This window comes from Sarcophilus harrisii, chromosome 3 (genome assembly GCF_902635505.1).
Source record: "Sarcophilus harrisii chromosome 3, mSarHar1.11, whole genome shotgun sequence".
Lineage (NCBI taxonomy): Eukaryota > Metazoa > Chordata > Mammalia > Dasyuromorphia > Dasyuridae > Sarcophilus > Sarcophilus harrisii.
Genome location: NC_045428.1, coordinates 440460874 through 440486750, shown reverse-complemented (window position 1 = coordinate 440486750; position 25877 = coordinate 440460874). Strand labels below are relative to the sequence as shown.

At 33.7% G+C, this 25877-nt stretch overlaps 1 protein-coding gene across 4 annotated transcripts in view; it reads right to left on the bottom strand.

Annotated features, from left to right (window-relative positions):
* Positions 1 to 7710: 7710 nt before the first annotated feature.
* Positions 7711 to 25877, bottom strand: part of MTMR6 (myotubularin related protein 6) — a 57945-nt gene continuing 39778 nt past the window's right edge. For all 4 annotated transcript variants that reach the window (XM_031960781.1, XM_031960784.1, XM_031960783.1 and 1 more), the window contains 6 exons: positions 21470 to 21595; positions 16383 to 16432; positions 15657 to 15857; positions 13393 to 13524; positions 13183 to 13309; positions 7711 to 10162 (listed from right to left, as the gene is read on the bottom strand). In XM_031960781.1, the coding sequence (XP_031816641.1) occupies positions 9899 to 10162; positions 13183 to 13309; positions 13393 to 13524; positions 15657 to 15857; positions 16383 to 16432; positions 21470 to 21595 (900 nt within the window). In that variant the 3' untranslated portion in view covers positions 7711 to 9898. The remainder of the gene's footprint in view (positions 10163 to 13182; positions 13310 to 13392; positions 13525 to 15656; positions 15858 to 16382; positions 16433 to 21469; positions 21596 to 25877) is intronic.

The window sequence follows — 25877 nt, the reverse complement described above, 5'->3', positions numbered from 1 at the left end:
AGGAGTTTAATAAATGTTTATTGAATTGAATTGGAGATGGACAATCTCCAGGTAGGTGGTGGTGGTGAGCTGATTTTTCACATTCTTTTGTTTCCTCCTGACCCATATCTACTGAAGGCACACAAGGAGGTCAGAATGGAGTACTTGTGTTCAAGGAAGACAATGGTTTTTATTTACATTTTGTTGGGAACTACAGCTGTAATCTACTTCTGCATCTTACTCCCTAAATGGATTCATTCCTCAGTTACCAAAGCAATTTTTAAAGCACAGATCTATCTAGATCATTCTTCGCACAAGAAACTTCAATGGCTCCCTATTGCCCCTAGGATAAACACTTGCTCTTTTGTTGCAACAGATTGGTTCAGCCTAGCTTTCCAAATTTACTTCATATCACTTTCATTACATGCTGTGTTTCAGTCAAATGAATTTACTTGATCTCCCATTTAAGCCTATTTCCCTACTCTTGTTCATTTTCTCTTATTCTTGAAATGCATATTCTCCTCACTTTCTAGTTTCAAGATTGAATTCATGTGCTTGTTTTATTTTACATTATTCTATAGTCTTTTCTGTCAGCTCTCATTATTGGTACTCTCTCCTTCAAATTATACTGTATTTATCTTTTTAAATATATGTTCCACTGCCAAGTAAAATGGAAGTATTTTGAGGACAGCGATTTTTCCCCCAATTTTGTCTGTATCACCATATCACTTTGAACACAGAAAGCAAGTCGAATCCAAAGATCTACTGAGTAATCATGTCAAGTGAGCTATCTCTGTTGCCAATCATAATAAAGGTCTCCAAATATTACTTGTCAATATTATAATTATGACAGAGCCCGGAACGCTATAAAACTTCCTCAGTGAAAGATAATAATGCAAAAACATCTAACTAGCCACACTGAAAAAAATTAATGGATGAAAAATGTTAGGAATTGTTAGGCAGCTGGCCAAACTAGTTTGTCTGTTTTTGTATGTCTACATATACAAACATATATACAATACATAATGAAAGTAGCTGTAGGTCCTACAATGAGAAGGCAGAGGGACTGTAATCATCTAGACGGAATATCTACCCCTAGTGAAATTGTAGATTCAATGAAAAGTATGGTGATCCAATTTCAAGATGAAGCAATGAGACTACAAATGAGATTCAAATGAATATGCCCCATAAAGATGATTATGTTTGAACAGATGGAGAAATGGGGGAATCAAATAAATGTGAACAATACAGACAAGATGAAAATGGCTTTAGCATGGAGTCTGGTTCAGAGATGAATCTGAAACAAGATATATCTGAAGACTAGAAACCTACATGGGGGCCTACATGCTAACTTGAAAGCAAGGAATTGAAGTAGATTTTAGTATGACAGGGAACAAGGCTTAACCAAAGATTGTGTGGTGATCTTTTGAATAATTTTGTAAAAAAGTCAAAGCTCTGACCAACTGATCCAAAAAGTTCTAACTACTTGGGAATTTAACTTTTGAGACCCAGAAGCTTGTAGACAGGATATACTAATGTAAACCAAGATTTAGTGACAAAGTACTTGTGCTAAGATTTACAATCTAGTGGTTTGAGAAATGGTCTCAAAGTGAGATTAAAATTTTCAAAGCATTAAAATAAACCTATTTCCACAAATTCACTTAGAAGATTCCTCTTTGTCATCCTGAAGAAATGTTCTAAGGGAACATAAGGGTTTCATGAATGGTTTTTGACAACCTGGGGGATAGCATATTTATACAAAACCTACAGTTGAATTATATTAACTCTGTCCATAATATATAGCAACACTCAATGAAATAGAATCATTCAAGATAACCATTCCTATTTTTAAATGTATATATGAATATAAATTACAAAGTCAGTTCAGTATATAATACACAGTCCCAATTTATCAAAGGTTATTCTAGCCATAACAAGTATTCACTCACCTCAGACAGGTTTAGAAATATGCTGCTAAACAGAAAAGTCCTACTTGGTATGTAATAATATGCCTAAACTTTATCAGTTTCCTTCATCACTGCCCACCAAGCTTGAGGATTTAAGAGAAAATTAGGAAGATAGGGAGAAGGAAAAACACAAGAATTCAGTGTGTTCTGATACCAAATATGCCTTAGGTTTTGTTTTGCTCTCCTTTATCTTATTGCCAGTCATTTTCTCTTCTCGGATTCTTGTTTTTTCCCCTTCTTTTCCCCTTCCCCATCCTTATTAGCAGATAGCTACCAATTATCTATTTTCCATTCTCCTTTGGCCTCTACTTTAGGTCTAACCTCCTAAAGAACTGCCCTACATATATCACTGATAACAATTCCCCACAATAATCCTACTACTATAAAATTTCCAGGCTCTAAGCTTTGAGCTACCCATATATATTGGGCAATTTTTAAAGCTAAGATATATGGTATAAAAGAGATACAAAACTGTAGCATTATTAGTCCCTTGGTTCAAACTGTTTAAAACAGGAAATTTGGTGTCATCTCCACAGTCAAGATATTTGTAACCTGTATTACCCCAAATATTGCTAATTTCTGACCACCTTTATTGTTTTATTCTCATATTTACTTGTAAAATTGTAATGTCTGGGCTAGCTTTCTGAAGATCCTTCGGAAGGGCCTTAGTCTCAGCTGGATTGTCACCATGAGGATGAAGAATAGAATCCAAAGTTTTTATTGTCTCCTTCACAGTCTGTGTCTGTCATAATCTGACCCAGTCTCCTCCATAAGTCTGACAGTCTGACAGTCTCAAACAGTTTTCCCCTGAGTCTGATTTTGTCCCCAGTTTAAATACCCTATTATAATTACATTATTACAGTATACTAAGCATATGTGAACTAGAGAACCATTACATCACCATGCTAAGTACTAAGTATATGTATACTAGAGAACCATTACATCATCAATTCCACTGAGTTAACACCTTTTTTCAAGTATGTTTCTCCAGAGTTCTGGCCTATTATATCTTCTGCTTTCTTTTGTTTTAGAACATAGGTGGTCATACCCTCCCTGACTTCTCAGGAAGGTGAGAACACCAAACTAGATATTGTTAGCAGGTTTCCTCTGGATTGAAACAGGTATAATAAATCCATCAGCATGGGAGGTATTACATAAGCACATAGTTATATAACACAGGCTAGTAGTGATGTAACAAATAACATGAATCAACATGAGGAATTATACATGTCCATAAGTCCTAGAAGCAGGCTACAGAAGTAACAATCACACATACACCTCCTTCAGCAGCCAAGAGATAGTCCAAAACCAATTGTCCATTACTTCATGTGTCAGGGAATCCAATGATTCCTGCAAATTTTTGAAGTCCTGCAGTAGTCTCATCAACAATTTTTGATGTTCATTGTCATGCTCTTTCAGTGATGGGCACAGTCAGAGATAGAACCAGATGTTTCTTGGGTCTTCTTCATTTCAAGGGTCTGCTCCATCTCTCTCTGATGGACAAGGCAAATATGGCTCATTGGCACCCATCTGATTCCTTCTCCATCTGTAGAGATAACAAGCAAACCCTTTCCCCCAAGCAATTAATCTACCTGGTCCCTTCCATTCACCACTTTCTGGATCTCTCCACATCACCTGGAAATTATCTAAAGATAGTGGAGCTGCTCGTACTGGACACTGACCTTCTGGTGGGTTATAAAATCTGTCCAGTGGAGCCAGTGCATCTCCATCAAAAATTAAAAAATTAATAATATATAGAGTTAAATTTAGAAGTTCTGTAGGGTTACCTGTGGCTCCCCCTTTTATTTTTGGAGTAGAGTCTAAATGTCCTCTCTACTATTGCCTGCCCTTGAGGATTAAAGGGTATGCCAGTGGTGTGTAAAATTTTATACTGTTCACAAAAGTGTGCAAAATGTTTAGAAGTATATGCAGGTCCATTATCTGTTTTTATTGCTTGTGGCACACCCACGATTGCAAAATCTTGTATAAGGAATTCAGTGACTACTCTTACAAAAGAATCCTGAAAAGGTGTCTACCACAACATGGATAAAAGACAAGACAACCAAAAGATTTATAATGGCTCACAGCCATTTGCCAAATTTCATTAGGTCTCAGACCACGAGGGTTTTTTCCTGGAGGGAGCATAGACACGTGGAAAGGAAGGCAAGCTGTACAGGCTTTTACTATGCTCCTAGCTTCCTCTTTTGTTATACCAAATTGAAAATGTAAAGCTCAAGCAGCCCGATGATATTTAGAATGAGATTCTTGGGCTCCCTGAAATAAAGGAGGATTGGCCAACATAGTTAGAATCTGCCTTTGAATTACCATCAAAAATAGGACCTGGTGGACATGCAAGATATAAATCTTACCTGGACACTTTCTCACTTGCTCCTGAAGTTCCTTAAAGAGCTGATTATATATTAGAGGCTACAAATTTTATTTGGGCTGTGGCAATTCTTTGTACCACGCCTACTGAATAGGCAGAATCAGATACGAGATTTATATCTCCTAGATAATAAATAAGAGCTAGAATGATTGCATTCAATTCATTCTGCTGAATGGACTGAAAAGGAGTTCTGATTACTCTCTTTTAAAGTTAAATTATAAGAGTACACAGCACAAATGTTAAGTTTGGATGCATCTGTAAAAATAGTTGGTCCTTTAAGAGGCACTTTAGAAACCTTTTCTTCAAGAATCCATTGCCAATTATGTAATGTTATCTTTAATGGAGACCCGTGTGTAAAATTTGGAGATGTGACCAATAAAATCTGCCACACTGGGATGGTTTCACAGCATACAATAATTTGTGCATTGGTATAAAAGGTGTATATCATGTCAGGTCTTATGCCAGATAATTGTACTGCTTACTTAATGGCCTTTAATAAAATTCTAGCCACAAGCACTGGGTAAGGAGTAAGGCTTTGGTCTGCTTGTGCTGGGAGGTTCACCCACTTGATCACACTGTCTCCTTCATTAAGGACTGCTGTGGGTGCCTCTTGTGTAGCAAAAACTGATATTTCCAAGGGTTTTTGAGCAACTCTTTCAACCACATTCATTGTTTAACAGAGCCAATTCAACTTCTCTCTAAGCCAGTTGAACTTCTTTTGTAAGCGGGCATGGTGAGTTTAAAGCACTGTCTCCCCTTAAAATGTTATATAATGGTTGTAATTGATAGGTAGTTAAGCCTAAGACTGGACACATCCATTGGACATCTCCTATCAATGTCTTAAAGTCATTTAAGGTGTTCAACTTCTCTATTCTTAAAGTTTTTGTACTGTAAGCACCTTAGGATATACTTCACATCCTAAATATTGAAAAGGAGTGTATCTGAATTTTTTCTGGAGCTATATGCAATTTGTAGTTCCTTAGTGTTTCTATGGTCTTTTGTAGATATGCTTCTAACATTTGAACCTTCGGTGCACATCCCAATATATCATCCATGTAATGTAACAATGTAACTTTTGGAAATGCTTTTCTTACTGGGGTAAGAGCAGCAGCAACATACATTTGACAAATGATAGGGCTATTTTTCATTCCCTGTGGCAAAACTGTCCATTCATATCTTTTATAGACTCAGCTAAGTTAACACTAGGTACTGAAAAGGCAAATCTTTTCATATCCTCTTTATCCAGAGAGATAGAATAGAAACAATTCTTAATGTCTATAACCCAAAGAGGCCATTTTCTACCAGGGTCCTCAAACCAGATGCAGCAGTTGAGGACGTTTAACACCCTCACCCAGGGCTATGCAGTTTCTTTATTTAAAGGCCCACAAAACAAAGTTTTTGTTTTTCTGGCCCTCCAACAGTCTGAGGGACAGTGAACTGGCCCCCTATTTAAAAAGTTTGAGGACCCCTGCGAGGCAATTGAGATGGAAATCCAGGCTGAAGAGTTCCCATAGTTTCCATCTGTTTATTTACTTTTCTCAGATCAGTCAACATTCCGGCCTTCTACATAAAATTATCACCTTTTGGGGAAACAGGTACAAGAAAAGAGGTTAACTTCCTGTCTCAGTGATTTAGTGGTGTTATCCAAGTCTCAAGTTTCTTTCATTCTTCCTCTCCATAACATATCTAACCTTGATGTTTAGGTACAAATATATGCAAAGGCAGAATTTAAAAAGTTTCTTAAAAGTTGCTTCCAGCTACATATAATGGTCTTCAGAGTGTTATCACGAAATTGTGAGAACACAGTAACTGGAAAATGAGGTAGGCTCATTTGACCCCAGCAATTCTGTACCAGTTGAGGCTACTCTGGGGGATTTCTGGTTTTCTTTTTCACAGAAAGTGATAATAATTGTCCTTACACAAGTAATACAGTTGGTACTTTGAATTACAGGTTGCCATCTTTCTTGAGATGTGGAATGATCTCATTCCTCCTACTGTGAAGTATCACACTCAGAATTATACTTAACTCCATTCTTTTCACCTAGTTTAGTTGGCACCTCTCCCTGCTGCTGTTTCTTCTTTTTCCTTATTTTAATACTTATAAAATTTCCTAAAGCCAGTTGTATTAAATTATATGTATTAAGTATGTCTTTGGAAATTGAGTTTAAGTCCATTTTTATTATAGAATTGACTAAGATTCTCTCCTACTAATTTCCATTCGTCTAAATCCAATTCTTTTTCCAGAGAGAAACAAGGACATATGTTCTTAACAGTTTATAAAAGTTCAGTGATTTGCTGCAAAATTATAATCAAACCTTGGCTCCATAACCTTGACAATGCTCTCTAAACATTTTCCTTGAACAGAAACAGAAGGCTGTTTTCTAAATATCTGTCCCATCTTAGCTGAAATTCTACTTTAACTCTTTTAACAAAATTTCTTTGTTGTACTCACCCTAATTTCTGGGTCAAGAAGACTTTTCCACTGGATTCAGGATCAGAGGATTTTCCACTGAAATCAGGATTTTGCCAGTGACAATGTAATTTTTTATACACAGATTCCCTGTTCTATTTTATTTCACTAGTCATGGCACATTAAAGTCAGCTGTCTTACAAAACAAAAGGGTCAATTAAACAACTAACAACAGAATGAGTAACAGAAAACTTTAATTTAGATGATCATTACCAATGATAAGAACTTGCCCTAGTTTATGCCACATGTATCTTATTTAACTGGTAGCTAAGAGGAAGTCCCTTAGTTACATGAAAGATTAGGATACATTACAATTTATTTCCAGAACCTGTCAACTAAGAATGAACTCTTCATGTCCCAGCATTACTTCCTAAGCTATTGATATCTTCTCCTATTTTGCTTCCCCTATCAAAATACCCCTCTTTAAATACCCACAGCCAAAGTTGACAGATTTTTTTCTACAGTTGTCTTTTTCTCATACATACTATTCAGATCTCACACTGAATGAGAAAAACTGCTTTCCTGGTTTCATGCAACTTTAATCTTCCCAAACTGAAAAATCATTAAAAAAAAAAAAAAAAAGATGAAATTCTGTTTGCATCATCAGAAAATAACATGGACATCATGAAAATAACCCAATAGTTTTTAGCAACTGTATTAGTTGCAGACTACTTTCCCTTTTTTTTAATCCAGTCTTTCCCTCCAAACAGGAATTAATCTACATGTCCACTTTGGCTATTTTTAAATGAAAATTTTTTAACAAGTATATCTGAGTGAAAAAATTAATAGTGCTAAAATCTATATATACCATTATAATCAATAAAAGTGAAGAGAATCTCAACGGACAACCAGCTCTTCCTGATTTTTTAACTGGATCTTTTTCTTTCTTATGCATAGGGAAAAGGGAATGGCACAGACTGGCACTTTTATTTAAAAAAAAAAGAAGAGATTTCAAAATAGAAGCTATACATTTAATTAACTATATAATATATATGAAATAATATATGTTATGATTCCCATACACATGGAATGTAAAGATAATTTTACAAGACATATACACAATCTCATTTTTACCAATATTTACTTTGTAGGACACTGTGAATGCTAAGTGATTTGTTTATATTTACTGTCCGTTTAAAGATTAAAACAATAAACAAGCAAAATACAAGAAATTTGCCATCAAAGACTTCAATACCCAAATCAGCAAATAACAAGGCACCAAAGTTTCCCTTTATTAATGGATACAAAAATGATTATGCTCCCTATTCTGATGCTTGTAGTTGGAAGGGAGAGAACATTACTAACAGACAAATTGAACATGTAACATTTTTTGCTAGTATTTATAAAGTATTATTATTATTATGTAGTGTGCTCTGGAAAGCCATTTAGGGATTACATAATAAACTATAAAGTAAGGCTTTTTTCCTTTTGAAAATCTTTAATGCTTCTGAAAGATCAAAATTCATCAAACAGATTTAGAAGTAGGACAGAGCATGAGGTTTCCTATATAGCTTTCCCAACACTCATTCTTCAATTGTGCTACTCAAGTTACTCTGATTTAGAGCACATTAATTAGCTGAGACTGGCAATTGTGTGTGATCGTGCTTTCTTGGAAGGCTGAAATAAATCTACAAAAGTGGACAAATGATAACTCAAAACTCTTTTTTTCCCATGTAGTGATAAGGTACATATTGTGAAAACCATAACCAGATGCTAATTTTTGTGCTTATACTACTATTCAAAATAAGGCATCCACCATTTGTTAGTAGTACAGTTTTGAAAACTATTTTTCCTTTTTACTAGGGAAACAGTGATGATTATATGAAGCATATAAAGACTAGGAAAAGAGGAGACTAAAGGAGAATTTTATTTTAGCTGTGGATGAGCTGTTATAAAACTTGTCAAACAAACCTTTCAAGATATGTTATTAAAAGTCTTTTCCTACTGTTTCCCCTCTCATTAAAAAGAGAAGAAAAATATCCTATGCTCAAGTGAATTATTTTTTGAAAATAACACTTTTAAGCAAACCTAAACTACCTATTCCTCTTATTTTGTTGTTAAAAGGTTTTATTTTAACCAAGACAAATTAAGGACAACAGAATATGAGGGATAAGGCCTTTCTTCAATGACAGTCTACAATGTGTTTTTCATTATTTCTTTAAAGAATAAAATGTATTATAGGATATTGTTTTGGGCTCTTTATACTTCACACATTTTTACCAAAAAAAGAAAATTCACCACAGCAAGCTGATAATTCATGAAATGCAATAATTGATATATACAAGCCACAGTCTTAAATATCCTGGCACATGCACTTGAAATCAATAATCTATACATGTAAATGATCTAAAGTGGTAATATATATTTAAAAAAAAAAGAGGAATGGAAAAATCATCAAGTTTTACTAATTTTAGATTTGACATATTTGTAATTCTCAAAACTGCTCAGACCATAAGATTCTTAGAATATTCTATATTCATATGAAAGTTCTTAACAAGGCTACTCTTGCCCTCCACTACCCATACACACACACACACACACACACATATATATATATATATGATATAAAAATTAAAAGGGAAGACAAAGCTTAAAACTTGTATTAAGGCCCGTTTCAGAATATTTAACATGGCACTTCAACTTTAAACATCAATATTTACCAAATTCTGTAGGAATCTATTTTTGTGGATAAGTAAATGTATTACTTCAGTTACAGAGTAAATAAAATATCATTTTGTTGACTTTTTTCCCCAATTAAAATTAAGGTAATTCATGTTCACAGGAACATAGAATCATCTAGCTATAATAAACATAAACATCATAAACTAACATCAGTTTTCAAGGCTACAGTGCAAATTGCATTTTTATTAACATCTCTCAAATAGTGCTCATTTCTTTTTTATCACAAATGTCATCCCTTTCTAAAAATGAAATCAGACTGACTTATTCCCCTCACAAGAGCAATTTGCATGCTGTTCTATTCTAAAATCTAACATTAGATAAATTAGCTTTTGGTCATGCAGCACAGACCATCCCTTAATAATCCATCTCTTGCAGTTTAGTCCATCCAAAAAGAAACACACTTCACTGTGATAATTAACAGGTCATCCTTGCTACTCCATACTCCAAACTGACAACTGCAGGTTCAGTTTTGGAAAACTCTTCAGCATATTCACTATAGCGATTGTCTGCCGTGTTGCTGCCCTCTATAGTTCGAATAGCATCATTCACAGGTAGCAGGGTCTGCTCCTTCTTAAAACACAGGGAAGGTTTCAGGGCTGGAGAGTCAGCATGGATACAGTGCAAAGATTCCTTGGTGAGAACTGTATCAGTATGCCTGGTTTTCTGCTGTTTGATTTTCTAAAACAAATTCAAATTTGAAAAATTACTGACTGTTAGGCCTTTTAGGTTTATGTATTTATTGTTAAGTTTAAAACTTGTAAACATTAATAAAAAACAAGTTCAAATAAATAAAAGGTAGTTATAAACACTGGTTCTTTAAACACATTCTCATTAAGTTACAGTATTAAAGTGTTTTTTAATAAATTCAGCTAGATAGGACATGAAGGAAATCATTCAATCTTATCCTTACACATATTGCAGATATGCATCATTACCCAGAAAAATGTGCCTATGCAATATAGATTTTTGTATTTCTCAAACTTGACTTTTCATGGAAAAGTTTAAAACAAAGAAATTAAGATACCTATTACATAAATATTCTCTATAAAGCTTTTCCTGATTTCTCCAACTACTAATTCCCTCAACTACTAGTTTATACATACAAATGTATATCCTTATTATATATGCATTTGTCTCCTTTATTAGACTATAAGTTTCTTAAGAGAAGAGATTGTTTCAGTCTCCATATTTGTATCCTCAGCAGGTAGTACAATGTCTTAGTAATAGTAAGTGCTTAGTAAAAATCTGTTCATTGATTGATACTTCACATGTAAAAAAGAGTAAACGAGAACAGGATTGTGGTCTAATATCAGTTAGTTTATCAACTATGACATAAAAAGTCATTTCTAACACTGAGTCCAACAAATATTTGATGTGCAATTTATAGTATATTCATTCCAAATCCACAACTCTTATATGATTTAACTCAATAAACATTTACTAAGTGCCAGGTACTAGAAATACAAAGATAAAAACAAAACAGTCCCTCCCCTCAAAGAGTAAGTCCATATAAAATAGTTTAAAGAGCAACAGAATAAGGATGAGAAAATAGCCTATGGTAAGTATTGACATCCAAGCTGTACTCTAAAGGAAAGGAGATATATTATAAGACAAAGGTGACAAACTTCATAAACACGCTTATCTAAACTATCCCTAATCTACATAAATATTTAATAATGCTCTTCCCTACTATTGTTTGCTATGTTCCTATGAAGGACTTTAAAGTCTTCACACTTGAGGCCAATAAACTTAACTGATTTCTGACAAAATTCTGACAGCAAATCATCAAAAAAAGAATGTCATCTATTTTTATAGAAAACATGAAGAGAAGTGGACTAGATGATAATATAAATTAGATAAATTTAGACTTGACTGAATTTCTGGACTCATTAAGTAGCCACTAATTGTTCAGTGTCATCTTGGTTGGAAGTCTCTAGTTGAGTACACAAAGGATCAGAGTTCAACATGTGGTATGTGTTAAAGTAATGACATACCCATCAAAATTTCACATGATATAAGGCTGTGAGAAAGAGTTAACACATTCTATGAAAGTCAGAATACAAAAAGATCATAACAGGCTAGAGCAGGACTTCTTTAACATTTTCTACTTTTCACCTAAGAAATTTTTATGTGACCCTGAATAGAGAGGTATACAAATCAAACAATTCCTGATAATAAATCATAATTTCACAACCTGCACATTCAGTTACATGACCATAGATGGGGTTGCAATTCACAGTTTAAGAAGCTTTAGGCTAGAGCACTGGGCTGAATCCAGGAGATTAAGTTCAATAGGAATAGAAATAACTTCTCACACTTGGGTTAAAAAAAAAATCAAGAGTGCCAGGAAAAGCAAAATTAGACAGTAATTTGTCTGAAAGAGATACTAAGATTTTAATGGGCATCAAGTCCAACAATTCAAAAGTGGAATGTGGTAGCTAAAACAAACAAATAAACAAAAAACCTAATATGGTCCAGAGCAGCATTAAGAGAAGTCTAATTTCCAGAAATAAGGAAGTGATAGATAGTCCCTCAACTCTGCCATGGCTAGACCAAACTAGATCTATAGTCAGTGCTAGGTGACAGTTTAAGAAGGAAATTGGTAAGCTGGAGAATATCCAAAGAAAGGAAATCAGAATAGTAGAACAGAATCCATATCATATAGAAAAAGCTGAAAGAATTGGGGATGTTTAGTCTGGAGAAAACTAATAGGGGACATAAGCTACTTCCAACTATTTGAGAGCTCTCATCATATGGACAAGGGATTGAATTTGTTCTGTTTGGCTCCACAAAGCAAAACAAGGAAAAATAGATGGAATTTGCTAGGAGGCAAATTTTGGCTTCTTGTCATGAAGCCATTTAAGTATTAGAAACAATCAAAATGAGAATAAGCTGCTTTTGGAGATAGTGGATTCCTCTTCATTAAAGATCTTTAAGCAAAGCCAATATGAATGGATGGTTTTTTTAAAGATATATATTCAGAGAGGGACAGCTAGGTAACACAGTGGATAGAGCACCAGTCCTGGAGTCAGGATGATCTGAGTTCAAATATGGCCTCAGACACTTAACATTTCCTGGCTATGTGACCCTTAACCTCAATTGTCTCAGGAAAAAAAAAAAAGATATATATTCAGAGAGACTAGAATAGGTGGCCAGTGAAGTCTCTTCCAATTAAAATCCTATGATTCTATTCACTTTCCTTAGATTGGAAAGAAAGAAAAGAAAAAATATTTCTCAGAAGATAAACTGAGCCTTTCAATTGCTTGAATTCCTTCAGATTCACCTTCCGTAATACTGACATCTTCCCTTTTGCTATCTTTTGATGCCCTCATCCTGTGAGTCATTAATTTCCACCGTAGCATCAACCTCTAGGGAAAATATTTAAGAGATTGGGCAAATCTATGTGAAATGATCTCCAAAGGAAACTGTCTGGGAAAAGTTCTCCTTGATGAGTGATAGATCAACCAGATTTTCTCCAAAAGTCCCCTTTAGTTTTTCTTGATTTTAATAATCAACATTCTCTGTTTCTCAACTACTTAATAAGGCCCAAAAGATAAAATAACTATATAAATGATATAAACTACCTTCTTTAAAAAAAAAAAAAAAAAAAAGGAAACAGAGATTGATCTATGATAATACTATTGACTTAAAGAACTGAACTTAATTCAAATTAATATTATGTATTTCAGAATACTCACAGATTCTAGTTCTTTAATTTCTTTTTCCAGTTGTTTATTTTGATCATTCTTGTTCATAATCAGCTTAAATACAGACTGCCTAGGATGCAATGTTCGGTCAAACTGATGGTACATATTCCTCCAAAACCTCAAAGGAAAGAAAATACAATTATTTTACTAGATTGTCTTCATAGGAAAAGATTATGTAGATGCTCAGGCAAGACTACTTACTTAAAGTTGAAAGGCACTGTATTAGGCTCCAGTACTGTAAATTTCTGAGAACTGGGAGTGTAGAAAGGATTTAAGTACTTTTCTTGGTCATCCAAAAGAAAGGGCCACAAGGAATAAGTCTTCTCTCTCAACCTAATCAACCATAATCAGAATGAGAAAGTTCTCAAAGTAGATAAAAGACACACCATTCAAACTCATTTTAGTTCAATATTGTGATTCTTGCCTTTTACTCTTCTATACTCATTACAAATGCAAATACAAAGCAAACCCTATGTGACTTAAGTGCACTAAGTGAAAATAAGAACATTATTAAGCACACTCTGGAACTAAGTTTTAATTAACTCAATAGATTAGAACTCCTGGAGTTTTGTCTGATTCTGTTCTCTTTATCTCTATTATCCAATCTGTCATCAAGAAATATAAATTACCTCTTTTAAATATTTCAGTTTTTATTTAAATATTTAACTTTCTCCTTCATCTCCATTGCCACTGCCACAAACTTAAGTACAGATCTCTGTCACTTCACACATAGAGATTTAATGCTGGAGATTCCTTGCAAGATACTGGCAACTCTCCTCCAATCATTCATTTAACAAATAATTTCCCAACACTTTTTTACATGTGAAGCACTGTGCTGAATGTATAGGGTGAGATACTAAGACAATGCTGCCAGAGTAAGCTTCCTTAAACTCCTTCATCACAGCACTTCCCCATCCAGAAATCTAATCATTTTCTACTGCTTACATGAAGGTTAAAATGTTTCTGTATCACTTTCAAGGTCCTCCATAGAACCTCTTTATATAACTCCCAGGTACTATCAACTTAATTAAGTTACTATACCTAAAATATTGCTTAAGAACAGGAGATTTAACTAGATGATGACCAGTTCCGATGGACCTGGCCATCCTCAGCAATCAGATCAACCAAAACATTTCCAATGGAGCAGTAATGAACTGAACCAGCTATGCCCAGCGAAAGAACTCTGGGAGATAACTAAAAACCATTACATTGAATTCCCAATCCCTATATTTTTGCCCACCTGCATTTTTGATTTCCTTCACAAGCTAATTGTACAATATTTCAGAGTCTGATTCTATTTGTACAGCAAAACAACGGTTTGGTCATGAATACTTATTGTGTATCTAATTTATATTTTAATATATTTAACATCTACTGGTCATCCTGCCATCTGGGGGAGGGAGTGGGGGTAAGAGGGGAAAAATTGGAACAAGAGGTTTGGCAATTGTCAATGCTGTAAAGTTACCCATACATATAACCTGTAAATAAAAGGCTATTAAAAAAAAAAAAAAAGAGCAGGAGATTTATACTGGAGAAGGAACAAGTTCCTCCTACAAGGTGACACATTTGAGGAGTGAGAAAGAAATCCTCGAGGTTAGAAGAGTAAGAAAGTGAGTTAAAACAAGTTTCTGGTACAAACTTTACTACTAAGTAGAGGTATGAGTCTTTATAAGTTACAAGATTTCTGTACCTGTTTTCAAGTATAAAATGTGGAAATCAAACTGGATAAACTGTCAGATTTAAAATTAAATATTTCTACACAGAGTGATTCCTGAAACAATCTGTGATTATTATAATGGCTAAACATCCTCAAATATTTCTATTTTTATTTTTATTTTATAAAATTATTTACTGGGAATTATAAGAAACCATTTTCTTATATTTTAATTAATAGTTCAAAATTTGATCAAATTTTCTTTCCTCCCCCAATCTAGTCCAGTAATTTCATCAGAGTATGGAACTTCCAGTAGGAAAACTCTAATCACTCACAAAAAAACAGTAACTCATTTACATAAAGCAAAGCTTCTTAAACTTTTTCCACTTGTGACCCCTTTTTATGCATATATATGCATGTAAAATATGTATAGAAATCAAATATTTATTGATAATAAATCATAAAGAAATTTATTTTAAAACATTCTTTGATATATAATTTTTACCACTTATTAAAGATGAAAACAAATTTGCATACTAACGAGATAGATTTGATATCTCTTACTGTTGCCAAATTTTTCCAACTCCCATTTTTAGTTATGAGACCCACAGTTTAAAAAGTTTTGGTATAGAAAAGATACTTGGGATTCGAGAAATTAAGTGATCTGCCCCTGGCCACACAGAGCAAAGACTTGAAACAAGATTTTCATAAATCTAAATCCAGGTCTCTTTCTATCTCACAATAATTCTGTATTTATCAGCCCTCAGTTTGCTAGATTTTTTTAAAACCCACTTAAAATAAATAATCTTACTTGAGATCTTCTCTTTCTTTTTGACAATTCCCAAGGAAGTTTCCAAACTGGCATGAATGGACATGCTCATGGATCTGAAGAAGAAATGCTTCATTGTATTCAAAAGCTTGTGGGAATTGTTCTGTCAAATGCCACACACATTCCAAAAACTGAGTAAACACTGGTGAAACTTCCTTTGGGTCACCATCCAAATGGCCACACCTATATAAGTCCCCCAAAGCAAAAAGTTTTTAAAATGTATGCAAAAGAATTTAATCAATTAAGTATTATGTACACTACATACATGAAAAAAGTCCAAATATTTTTGTTGTGTTGGCAAATGAGAACTGGAATTAATTTGCTTATAATAAGGTGTATATATATATATATACATATATATATATATATATATATATTTAATAGCAAGCCTTGTAAATACATTTGAACCAAGACAGACTAAAATGTCTGCTGCATTCAATATTGAACACTAAAACTTGTGCTCAATAACTGAGTTACTGTTATTTACATATCATCCAACTAAGCCATTAAAATAAATACATCTAGAGAATTGAGAGCAATTTATTCTGGTAGGAAACAAATTAGCTTTCTTGTAAGGAATAACATAATTTATAATAGCTCTGATATTTCAAGTGCTTTCTTTCTGTCATTAGAATTCAGTTCAAATACATTATACAATGTTTTAAGACTAAAATCATCAATTATACAAATTGTACAACTATTCTGTACCTATCTGAAAATTTGTGTCCAAAGGAGATCCAGTCTTTCTCTATCAAAACCTAGAAGAAAAATAAATTACCAAGTGATTTCCAAAAACTGCTTTTCAATCTACTCTGAATGATCAAAACACATTAGGCATTTTCCTAAATAGTTATTAAAAAAAAAAGTCAAATTTTAGTATTTTCCTAACTGTAACGTTTTCTTTCCCCATATCTAACATACTACTGACAAGAAAGAACTATTGACACTATTGATAAAAACAATTAGATTCCTATTATTCTTTAATAATGCAGCAGCTATCATTAACACAACAAAGGAGGCTTTAAAACACTGTTAAGAAATTATTTTAACAGTACACCTTAACAATGAATCCAGATGTCAGTATCAACTAACTAGCTGATTCCTATTGGGTTGAATATAGACTTTAAAAAGCTTTACAAAAGAAAAACTGCAGTCTTTGCTCAAGGAATTTTTTAGGTTAAAAAATAAAAAGTTTATACTTGTGTAAACACAAGTTTACACAAAATTGTAATAAAGTGGATTTTTATAAGTATTATGAATGTCAGGTTTTTTAGAGGATTCACAGAGAAGGTGGATTTAAAAGTTTTAAAGTATACTTTATATATATGTATATATTTAAAGTATATTTAAAATTTATCTAAAGTATTTAAAGTATAAAGGAATGAGGATAATAAGAAGACACCTAGCTTCCCTTGATGAATTCAAGTTAACTTGGCCCAAGTACATTCCATTCTCTAATTCTAATTTAAAAAAAAAAAAAAGGCTAATGTGATTGATGAATTACTGTTAGTAATATTTCAAAGACCATGAAAAATTATAGCAATACCACAAAACTGGAAAAAAGGGGACATATTGTTCGTATTTTCAAAAAAAAAAAATAAGAGAATAAAATCTGTATATTATAAACGAGTAAACTTGACTTTTGATTTCCTGGTTGAAATGATTTTTAATAAGCAATTATCAGGCAGAAATTCAGAGGTCCCCTCTTCTTCCAAAGTCTAAACTTTAAGTTGTTTTCTGGAAGGACTTTACTAATGAGATTGCATTGATTCTGTTCTGGGTCAGATACCATCCAACTTAGCAAGAAATTTAATCTAGGATGGGCAAGTCATATTGTTCTACTCAAGCTTAGATGGAGACAGATCCTTTTGTCTAAACAATCCAAGGTTAAATAAAGGTGGTCTGAGCAGAAATAATTTCTATGTTTAAGGTTCACTCTCAGCCCCTCCTTGAACACCTAAGGACAAATAAACTGTGTTGGTCTAAGAAATAATCTTCTGGCCTTATTAATTTATACTGATTTTAGAAAAGTTTTTAATAAAATATAGTATTCTATGAAGAGGAGAGATGATGATTAGATGATGATAAAATCAGATGCTGAACAAGTTAGATGGCAGTCCTCAAATAGTAGTTGGAAATTGTTCAATGTCAACATAGAGGGCCTTTAGAAGAATACCTTAGGCATCTGGGCTTAGCCCTGGCCTGTTTTTTTATCAGTGGGAGGTATAGATTTTGTGGATAATACAAAATTTGAAGAAAAGAAAAGAAATGGAGTGTGACAAATATAAGAGTCTGGATCCAAAAAGATCTCAAAACAATAGAGCACTGGTCTGAATCTAATAAGATGAAATTCAATAGGCTTTTATTCTTGGAGAGAAAAAAATAAACAAGTACAAGATGGAAGAGAAACAAAAGGTTAGACAGTAATTATTCTGAAAAATATCTGGGGGTTTTAGTGGACTAAAAACTTAATATGTTAACAGTGTGATTGATATATCAGGGAAAGAAGCTAATAAGATCTTGGTTACATTAAGAATAGCAAAGCTTAAAATTATAATAGAGTTGTATCATTGCATTCTGCCCTTAGGAGCTCCCATTTGTGCTCAAATCTGGGCTCCATATTTTAAATAAGACACCCATTAAGGTGGTGATTATTCAGAAAGGGCAACCATAACAGTAAAGAGCCTTGAACTTATGCCATATAGGATCAGTTGATGGAATGTGGGGTATTGAGCCTACATTAAAAAAGACTTGAGGGATATTCATACTGTCTTCAAGAATTTAAAGTGCTTTGGTCAAAGATATGAAAAGGCAATTCCCATACAAAGAAAACAAAGATATTTATAGGCACAGGGGAAAAAATGCTCTAACTACTGATGAGAGAAATTTTTTTAAAAGTTGATTTTTTTTTTTGGGGGGGGGGGGTTTGAGGCAATTGGGGTTAAGTGACTTGTCCAGGGTCACACAGCTAGTAAGTGTTATGTATCTGAGGCCAAATCTGAACTCGGATCCTGACAAGAATTGTAATTTAAAACAACTCTGAAGTTATCACCTTACACTTATCAGATTGGATAAAATGAGAGAAAAGAAAAATAACAAACATTGGAAGGAATGTGGGAAAACTGGAACACTATTGTACTGATGGTGGAGTTGTGAACTAGAGCAATTTGGAACTAAGCATAAAGGCTTAAAAACGTCATATACCCTTTGAGCCAGAAATACTACTACTAGGTCGATATCTCAAAAAGATTTTTTAAAAGATAGGGGAGAGTGAAAGATCATATTTATAGTTGTTCATTCTGTAGTGGCAAAGAATTGGAAAATGGGGGATGCCAATCTATTGGGGAATGCTTGAACAAGTTGTAGTATATTTGTGATGGAATACTATTGAGTTATAAGAAATGAGGAGAAGGATGCTTTCAGAACAATCTAGAAAGACTGACATGAACTGATGTACACTGAAATGAGCAGAACCAGGAGAACACTGATAATAGTAACATCAATATTGCATGATGATTAGACTTAGCTATTCTCAGCAACACAGTGATCTAAGACAATTCCAAGGGACTTATAATGAAAAGTGCTATCCACCTCCAGAGAAAGAACTGATGGAATTTAAATGAAGATCAAAGCATACTAATTTTTATCTTTTTCGTTTTTTTGTGTTTGGCTTGTTAGGTCTATATTTTCTTTCACGAGATGAACAATGTTTTGTATTCATGCACATGTAAAATCTGTATCAAATTACTTGCCATCTCAAGGAGGGGAAAGAAGAAAAGGAAGGAAAGAATTTGGAATTGAAAATTGTAAAAAACAAATATTAAAAATTGTTTTCATATATAACTGAAGAAAAAATTAAATTAAAAAAAAAAGAATGTAAAGTACTATCATGTCAAGGAGAGATTTATTTGTTCTGTTTAACCCAAGAAAGTGGAAGTACAAGTTAAAAGATAGAAATTGCAAAGATGTTAATTTATCCTCAATATCAAGAAAAAGTTCCTAACAATTAGAATTCTCCTAAAGTGATACAGCTTGCCTTGGTAAATGGTGAATTCCCCTCCTTGAAGATCTTCAAGGAGATACTGTATAATCTCTTGTCAGATATGCCATAGTGGGGCTTTCTTTTGTGTATTGGTTGGACTATTTTAGCAGTTGAGGATTGAGCAGTTGGGTGGTGCAAAGGATAAAATGCTGAATTGAGAAGGAGAAAGACAGATAAGCAGGGGGGTATCTAAAAAGTTCAAATCTATCTCCAGATACTTTCTAGCTACTGTGACTCTGGACAAGTCATATAATCTCTGTCTGCCTCAGTAGCCTCACCTGTAAAATAGGACAATAAGAGCATCCATCACAGGATTGTTGTTTATAAAGCATTTAACATAGTGTTTTGCACACAGTAGGAATTTAATAAATATTTATTCCCTTCCCTACTGAAGTCCCTTCCAACTCTCAAATATTATGATTCTATAATTATTTGTGGAAAACGAATTGGTTAACTTTGAAAAATATTACTGTTGCAAACAAACTGTGAAACTGAAATAAAGACATTCAACATCACAAAAAAGAGAAGTAACATAGCCAAAACTCAAATACAAGTTCTTGACTACACAGGTTTTTAAATAGTAGAACTTCCAGGATAAACCGACACAAACTCATTATGCCAAGAAACTCTGGCTTCTGAAATTCTCAGACACAAATTTCACATTATGATAGTTCATATTTAAATAATTCAAAATTCAAAATAATAATCATATGTACAGAAGCACAAAATCTCAGAGATGTGAAAGACTCCAGAGGTCATCCAATCTACTTATATTTGAATAAGAATTGCCCTATGCCATCTTCAGCAGTTGGTCACCCAGGCTTTCAATGAACTCTTCAGGAGAGAAAGAACTCACTACCTCCTAGGACAATCCATTTCATTTTTGGATAGCTCTAATAAGTTAGCTTACCTTTAAACTGCTCCCCAAATCTGATTCTCTGCAGCCCTCCAATTTGTTCTAGTACTGCTCTTTAGGCCAACCACAAAGTCCAACCCCTTTGCTGTAAGACAGTTCTCCAAATACTTGAATGAGGTTTTCACCATATCCCCTTCTAAGTCTTTTGTTTTTCCCCAGGATAAATATCCCTAGTTCCTTCAACTAATTTTCATATGGCATGTTCTCAAAGCCCTTAACTATCCTGATTATTGCATTACAGAGATCTTCCAACTTGTCAATTTAAGTACTAAAATATGGAACACAAAATTGAACACAATACTTACTCTGACCAGGACAAAGTACAGCAGGACTATTACACTCTTATCTTAACTTCCTGACATGAAACAAAGTTTAGAAGATCACTTAATAAAAACGTTTTCTTCATTTGTGTTAGTTGTTGTCAGGTTCAATCACTTTTTGTTAAAAGATGGCAATGTGATATTGTATTTAGCATATACTTTAACATATATAACATGTATTGGTCAACCTGCCATCTGGGGGAGGGGGTGGGGAAGAAGGGGAAAATTGTAACAAAAGGTTTTGCAACTGTCAATGTTGAAAAATTACCCATGCATATAGCTTGTAAATAAAAAGCTATAATAAATAAATACATAAAGATGGCAATGTGTAATCTTTTATAAGTAATTTTAACCGAGGAATAAGAAAAACAATTTTCAAAGTATAGTACTTTTAAAAAGATTTAAAAGAAAATTCTAGTACACTCTTCATAAATTTTACAAAGTCACAAAATTGCATTTTGTACAGATTATGCTACCAACGAGAAACCTTCATACTAAATGTCAAATAAATCCTCACCATGAATCCTTTGATTGTTCTATAATAGGAATCCAATAAAAGAGTTCCAAGGGAACAAACTTGCGAGGTCCTGTCCCAACCATCAGAACAATGCACTAGCACACTTGCACTTTCATTCACTATTGCCTGAAAAAAACAAAACATTTGTGTACACACCAGGAGAAAACATTTTAGTTGAATAAGTAACTCTACTAATTATAAATCTACATAATCTCTAATAGCAGGGTCAACTGAAAAGATAATATTTGTCACGATGTTCTATATTGAATTCATTTAGAAAATGTTCCATGCTAGGATAATATAAATTAGGTCCTAAAAAAGTGCAGTCTCTAGGGAACATACTATAATATAAATATAACATGTATTTCTAAAAACTGAATAAAAGTAAATGTTTCTTTAAAGATGAGGCTTATTAAAAGTTATTCTAGAAAGAAAAGGAAGGATTGAAAAAGATAGCTAGTAAAATTCAGAAGTCAAATATCAGACATAACTTCAGTTTCTAAAAAGTTTAATCCTGAAAACAAATATCTTCACATTTTTCAACAATAATCCAAAAGGGTCAAAAAATATTCAGAAGGGCTAATGAATTATTCAATCAACAAGTACTGATTAAACTGCTTATTATGTGTCATGAAATAAGCTAAGGGCTAGGGATACAAAGACAAAAAAGAAAAAGTACCTGATCTCAAGGAGCTTTTATAATCTAGCCATAGAAGACATAAAACTGGTATCAAGGTGAGGAATAGGGGGTGAAGGGACAAAGAACCAATTCATGTAGAAGCTGGTGCCTGAAATATTCCTTGAAAGAAATTAGAATTCTAAGAGTTGGAGAGTAGTGCATTCCAAATATGGGAGATAGTCAAGGCAAAGACATGGAGAGAGGAGGTGGAATACTATCAGGAAAAGTAAGAAACTAACTAAGGCTGGGCAATAACAAGCATCAAAGGGAATAGCACACAATAAAGTTGGAAAAATACGTTAAAGACCAGACAATGATCAGTATTAAACATCAAAGAAGAGTTTTTATTTGATCCTAGAGATATTATGGAGCCAACGGACACTATTAAAGTAGGGAACAATATGGTCTTATCTGTTGTTTGGTCGTTTCAGTCATGTCTGAGTCACCATGACCATTTGTGGATTTTCATGGAAGAAATAATGAAGTGATTTGTCATTTCTTTCTCCAGTTCATTTTATAAATGGGGAAACTGAGGCAAACAGAATTGTTTTGCCTAGTAAGTGGTCTACTGGGTAAGTGTCTGAGGCCGGAATGAAAAATCAGGGAGATAAGCCTTCCTGATTTCAAGCCCAGTGCCCTTTTCCACTTTGCTATATAGTTACTCAGGTCATCTCTCTACTTAAGGAAAATCACTCACAGTGTATGAAAAATGCATTGGAGTGAGAAGAAATGTGAGGCAGGAAGATCAATTAGGAGCTGTTAAAATAGTTCAGAGAGGAGGTGATGAGAACCTGAACTAGAGTGACAGCTACATGAATTAAGTTTTAGGTACAAGCAATACTGTAGAAATAGAAACAAGATTAGAAATAGGGGGTAAATGAAAACAAAAAATCAAAAATAGAGCCTTGGTAACTAGAAGAATCATATCATCAACAGAAATAGGGAATTTGGGAAGAAGAATGGGACTAAAATGAAAAATAATGAGTAACATTTTGCTTAAGATATCTGTGGGATACCCAGGTCAGAATTTCCAAAAGATAGTTGATGATGTAGGCCTAAAGTTCAGAAAGAGAACAGGACTGAATAAAAAATGAATTCAGATTCATCAGCCTAGAGATAAGAGAGAGAGAGGCAGAGACAGACAGAGACAATGAGAGAGGAAGACAGAGAGAAAGAAAGAGAGAGAGAGAGAGAGAGAGAGAGAGAGGAGGGAAGGAGGAAAGAAATGGGGGAGGGAGATAAGGAGGGAGGAAGGGAGAAGAAGGGGGAAAACACTCAGGACAATACCTTGGGATTCCCATTTATGACTGTTACTGTTGAATTGTTTCACTTGTGTCTGATTCTTTGTAACTCCATTTGAAGTTTTATTGGCAGAAATATTAGAGAAGTTTGTCATTTCCTTCTCCAGCTACATTTTAAGGCAAACAGGATTAAGTGAATTCGCCAAGATGAGAACTAGGAAATGTCTGAGTCTGGATTTGAAATCAAGTCTTCCTGACTCCAGGCCCAGTATTCTATTCACTGTACCAGACAGCTGCCCACATATCTAGTTAAAAAGGCATAAAATAGATGATGTAATCAAATGAAGGAAACTGAGACAGAGTAGTAAACCACAAAAGAACAACGCCACAAAAACCCAGAGAGAAGAGAGTCTGCAGGAAGGGAAAAGGGTGGTTAACATACGCTACAGAGAAGTTAAGAAGGATAATGATTAAGAAAAGGCCATCATCTTTTTAACAATGAGATAACTGACGCTAGTTCCAATGATCTTGTGATGGAGAGCCATCTATAGCCAGAGATAGAACTGTGGGAGCTGAGTATGGATCACAATATAGTATTTTCACTCTTTTTGTAGTTCTTTGCTTGAATTTTGTTTTCTTTGTCATTTTTTTCCTTTTTGATCTGATTTTTCTTGTGCAGCAAAACAACTGTATAAATATGCATACATATATTGGATTTAACTATATATATATACACACACACACACACACACACACACACACACACACACACACACTTGGCTGAGGCAATTGGGGTTAAGTGACTTGCCCAGGGTCACACAGCTAGGAAGTATTGTGTCTGAAGCCAAATTTGAACGCAGGTCCTCCTGACTTCAGGGCTGGTATTCTATCCATTGCACCACCTAGCTGCCCCCATTTTTCACTATTTCAAGAATTGTAAAGAATGCTATACAAAGAATCTTACTATGGGAATAGAGAAGAACAGGGTTCATCTTCAGAGGTGGACATTGAAATTTAAAAAAAAAAAAAAAAAAAGCCTCTTCTATCCCAAAGAATTATGTTAAATGCTACCTTCCCAGAGAGAATTTATAGAACTCAAAAAAGACTTTTAAAATCCAATGAGATAAAGAATGAGGAAAAAATGAAAAATAAAAGCCAGGAAAAACAAGAAGATTATGAAAAAAGTTAACTCACTAGAAAAGATAAAGTCTTAAAGAAGAAAATAATTCTTTGAAAATTAGAATTAGACAAGAGGAAGCCAGTGAAGCTACAAAAAACCAAGAAATAACAAAATAAAATATAAAGACTGAAAAATAGAACAGAATATGAAACATCTTATAAGGAAAACAACAAATCTAGAGAACAGATCAAGAAGAGAAAATATAAGAATAACTGGACTACTTGAAAGCTGTGGACAAAAAAAAAAAAAGAACCTTTGACTCAATAATGCAAGAAATAATCCAAAAAAAAAATTGTCCCAGAGTGATAAAAGATGAGAGGAGAGTAGAAATAGAAAAACCCATCAATTACTATCTCAAAGAGGAGAAACACATAAGAATATTATTGCCAAATTTCAAAAACCCCATACCAAAGAGAAAACTTTGCAGGAAACAAGAAAAAAACAAATATGCTAGAGTAACAACCAAAATTGTACAGGACTTAGCACCAGCCATAATAAAAGACCATAGGTCCTAGAACCATATATACTGGGAATCAAAAGATGTAGGCCTGCAGCCAAAAAATATCACACCCAGAAAAATTATCTGTAATACTGAATGGAAAAAAAAAAAAAAAAAGGACATTCAACAAATTTTCAGGACTTTCTCTCAATAAAACCCAAATCTAACTAAAAATTCAACATATAAGAAACAATATCAAAGATTAATTTCAAGGAACTTAACATGGACAAATTGTTTTATGTTTTTTATATGGAAACATTTGTTTAAAATTGACGTCAGTAATTGGGTAGTTCAAAAAAGAAGATTGGGGCAGAGTTGAATATGATCCTGCTCTAAAAAGCAAAACTATGCAAGAAAAGAATAAAAACAATAATTATTTTTATAAATGAGGTGCAGAGGAAGAATAGATACTGAGGCATTGGGGGGAAGAGGGAAGACTCATAGTTCTCTTATGAATTTCTATGAACCAAACCTACTCACGTTGGGAATGAGTTAGATAGGCAACACTATATATATACTATGAAGGATATAGCACCTTCCAAAATCTATTAAAAAATAAGGGACAGGGATGGGGGAAGGGAGAAACAAAGGGTAGAAGCCAAGGAAGAGATCCATGATTGGGGAGAGGTTAAGTAATAGTAAGACAAGTTAAAAAATAGAAATAAAGTGAAAGTCAGCAGGGATAGAAAAGAAGAAATATAGACAAACACTACAAGTAGTATTGGAGAATAAAAAAAAAAGTAGAGCTAGTAATCATTGATCTTAGACAAAATCAAACTCAAAGATTCAATCAAGAGAGAAATCTATGT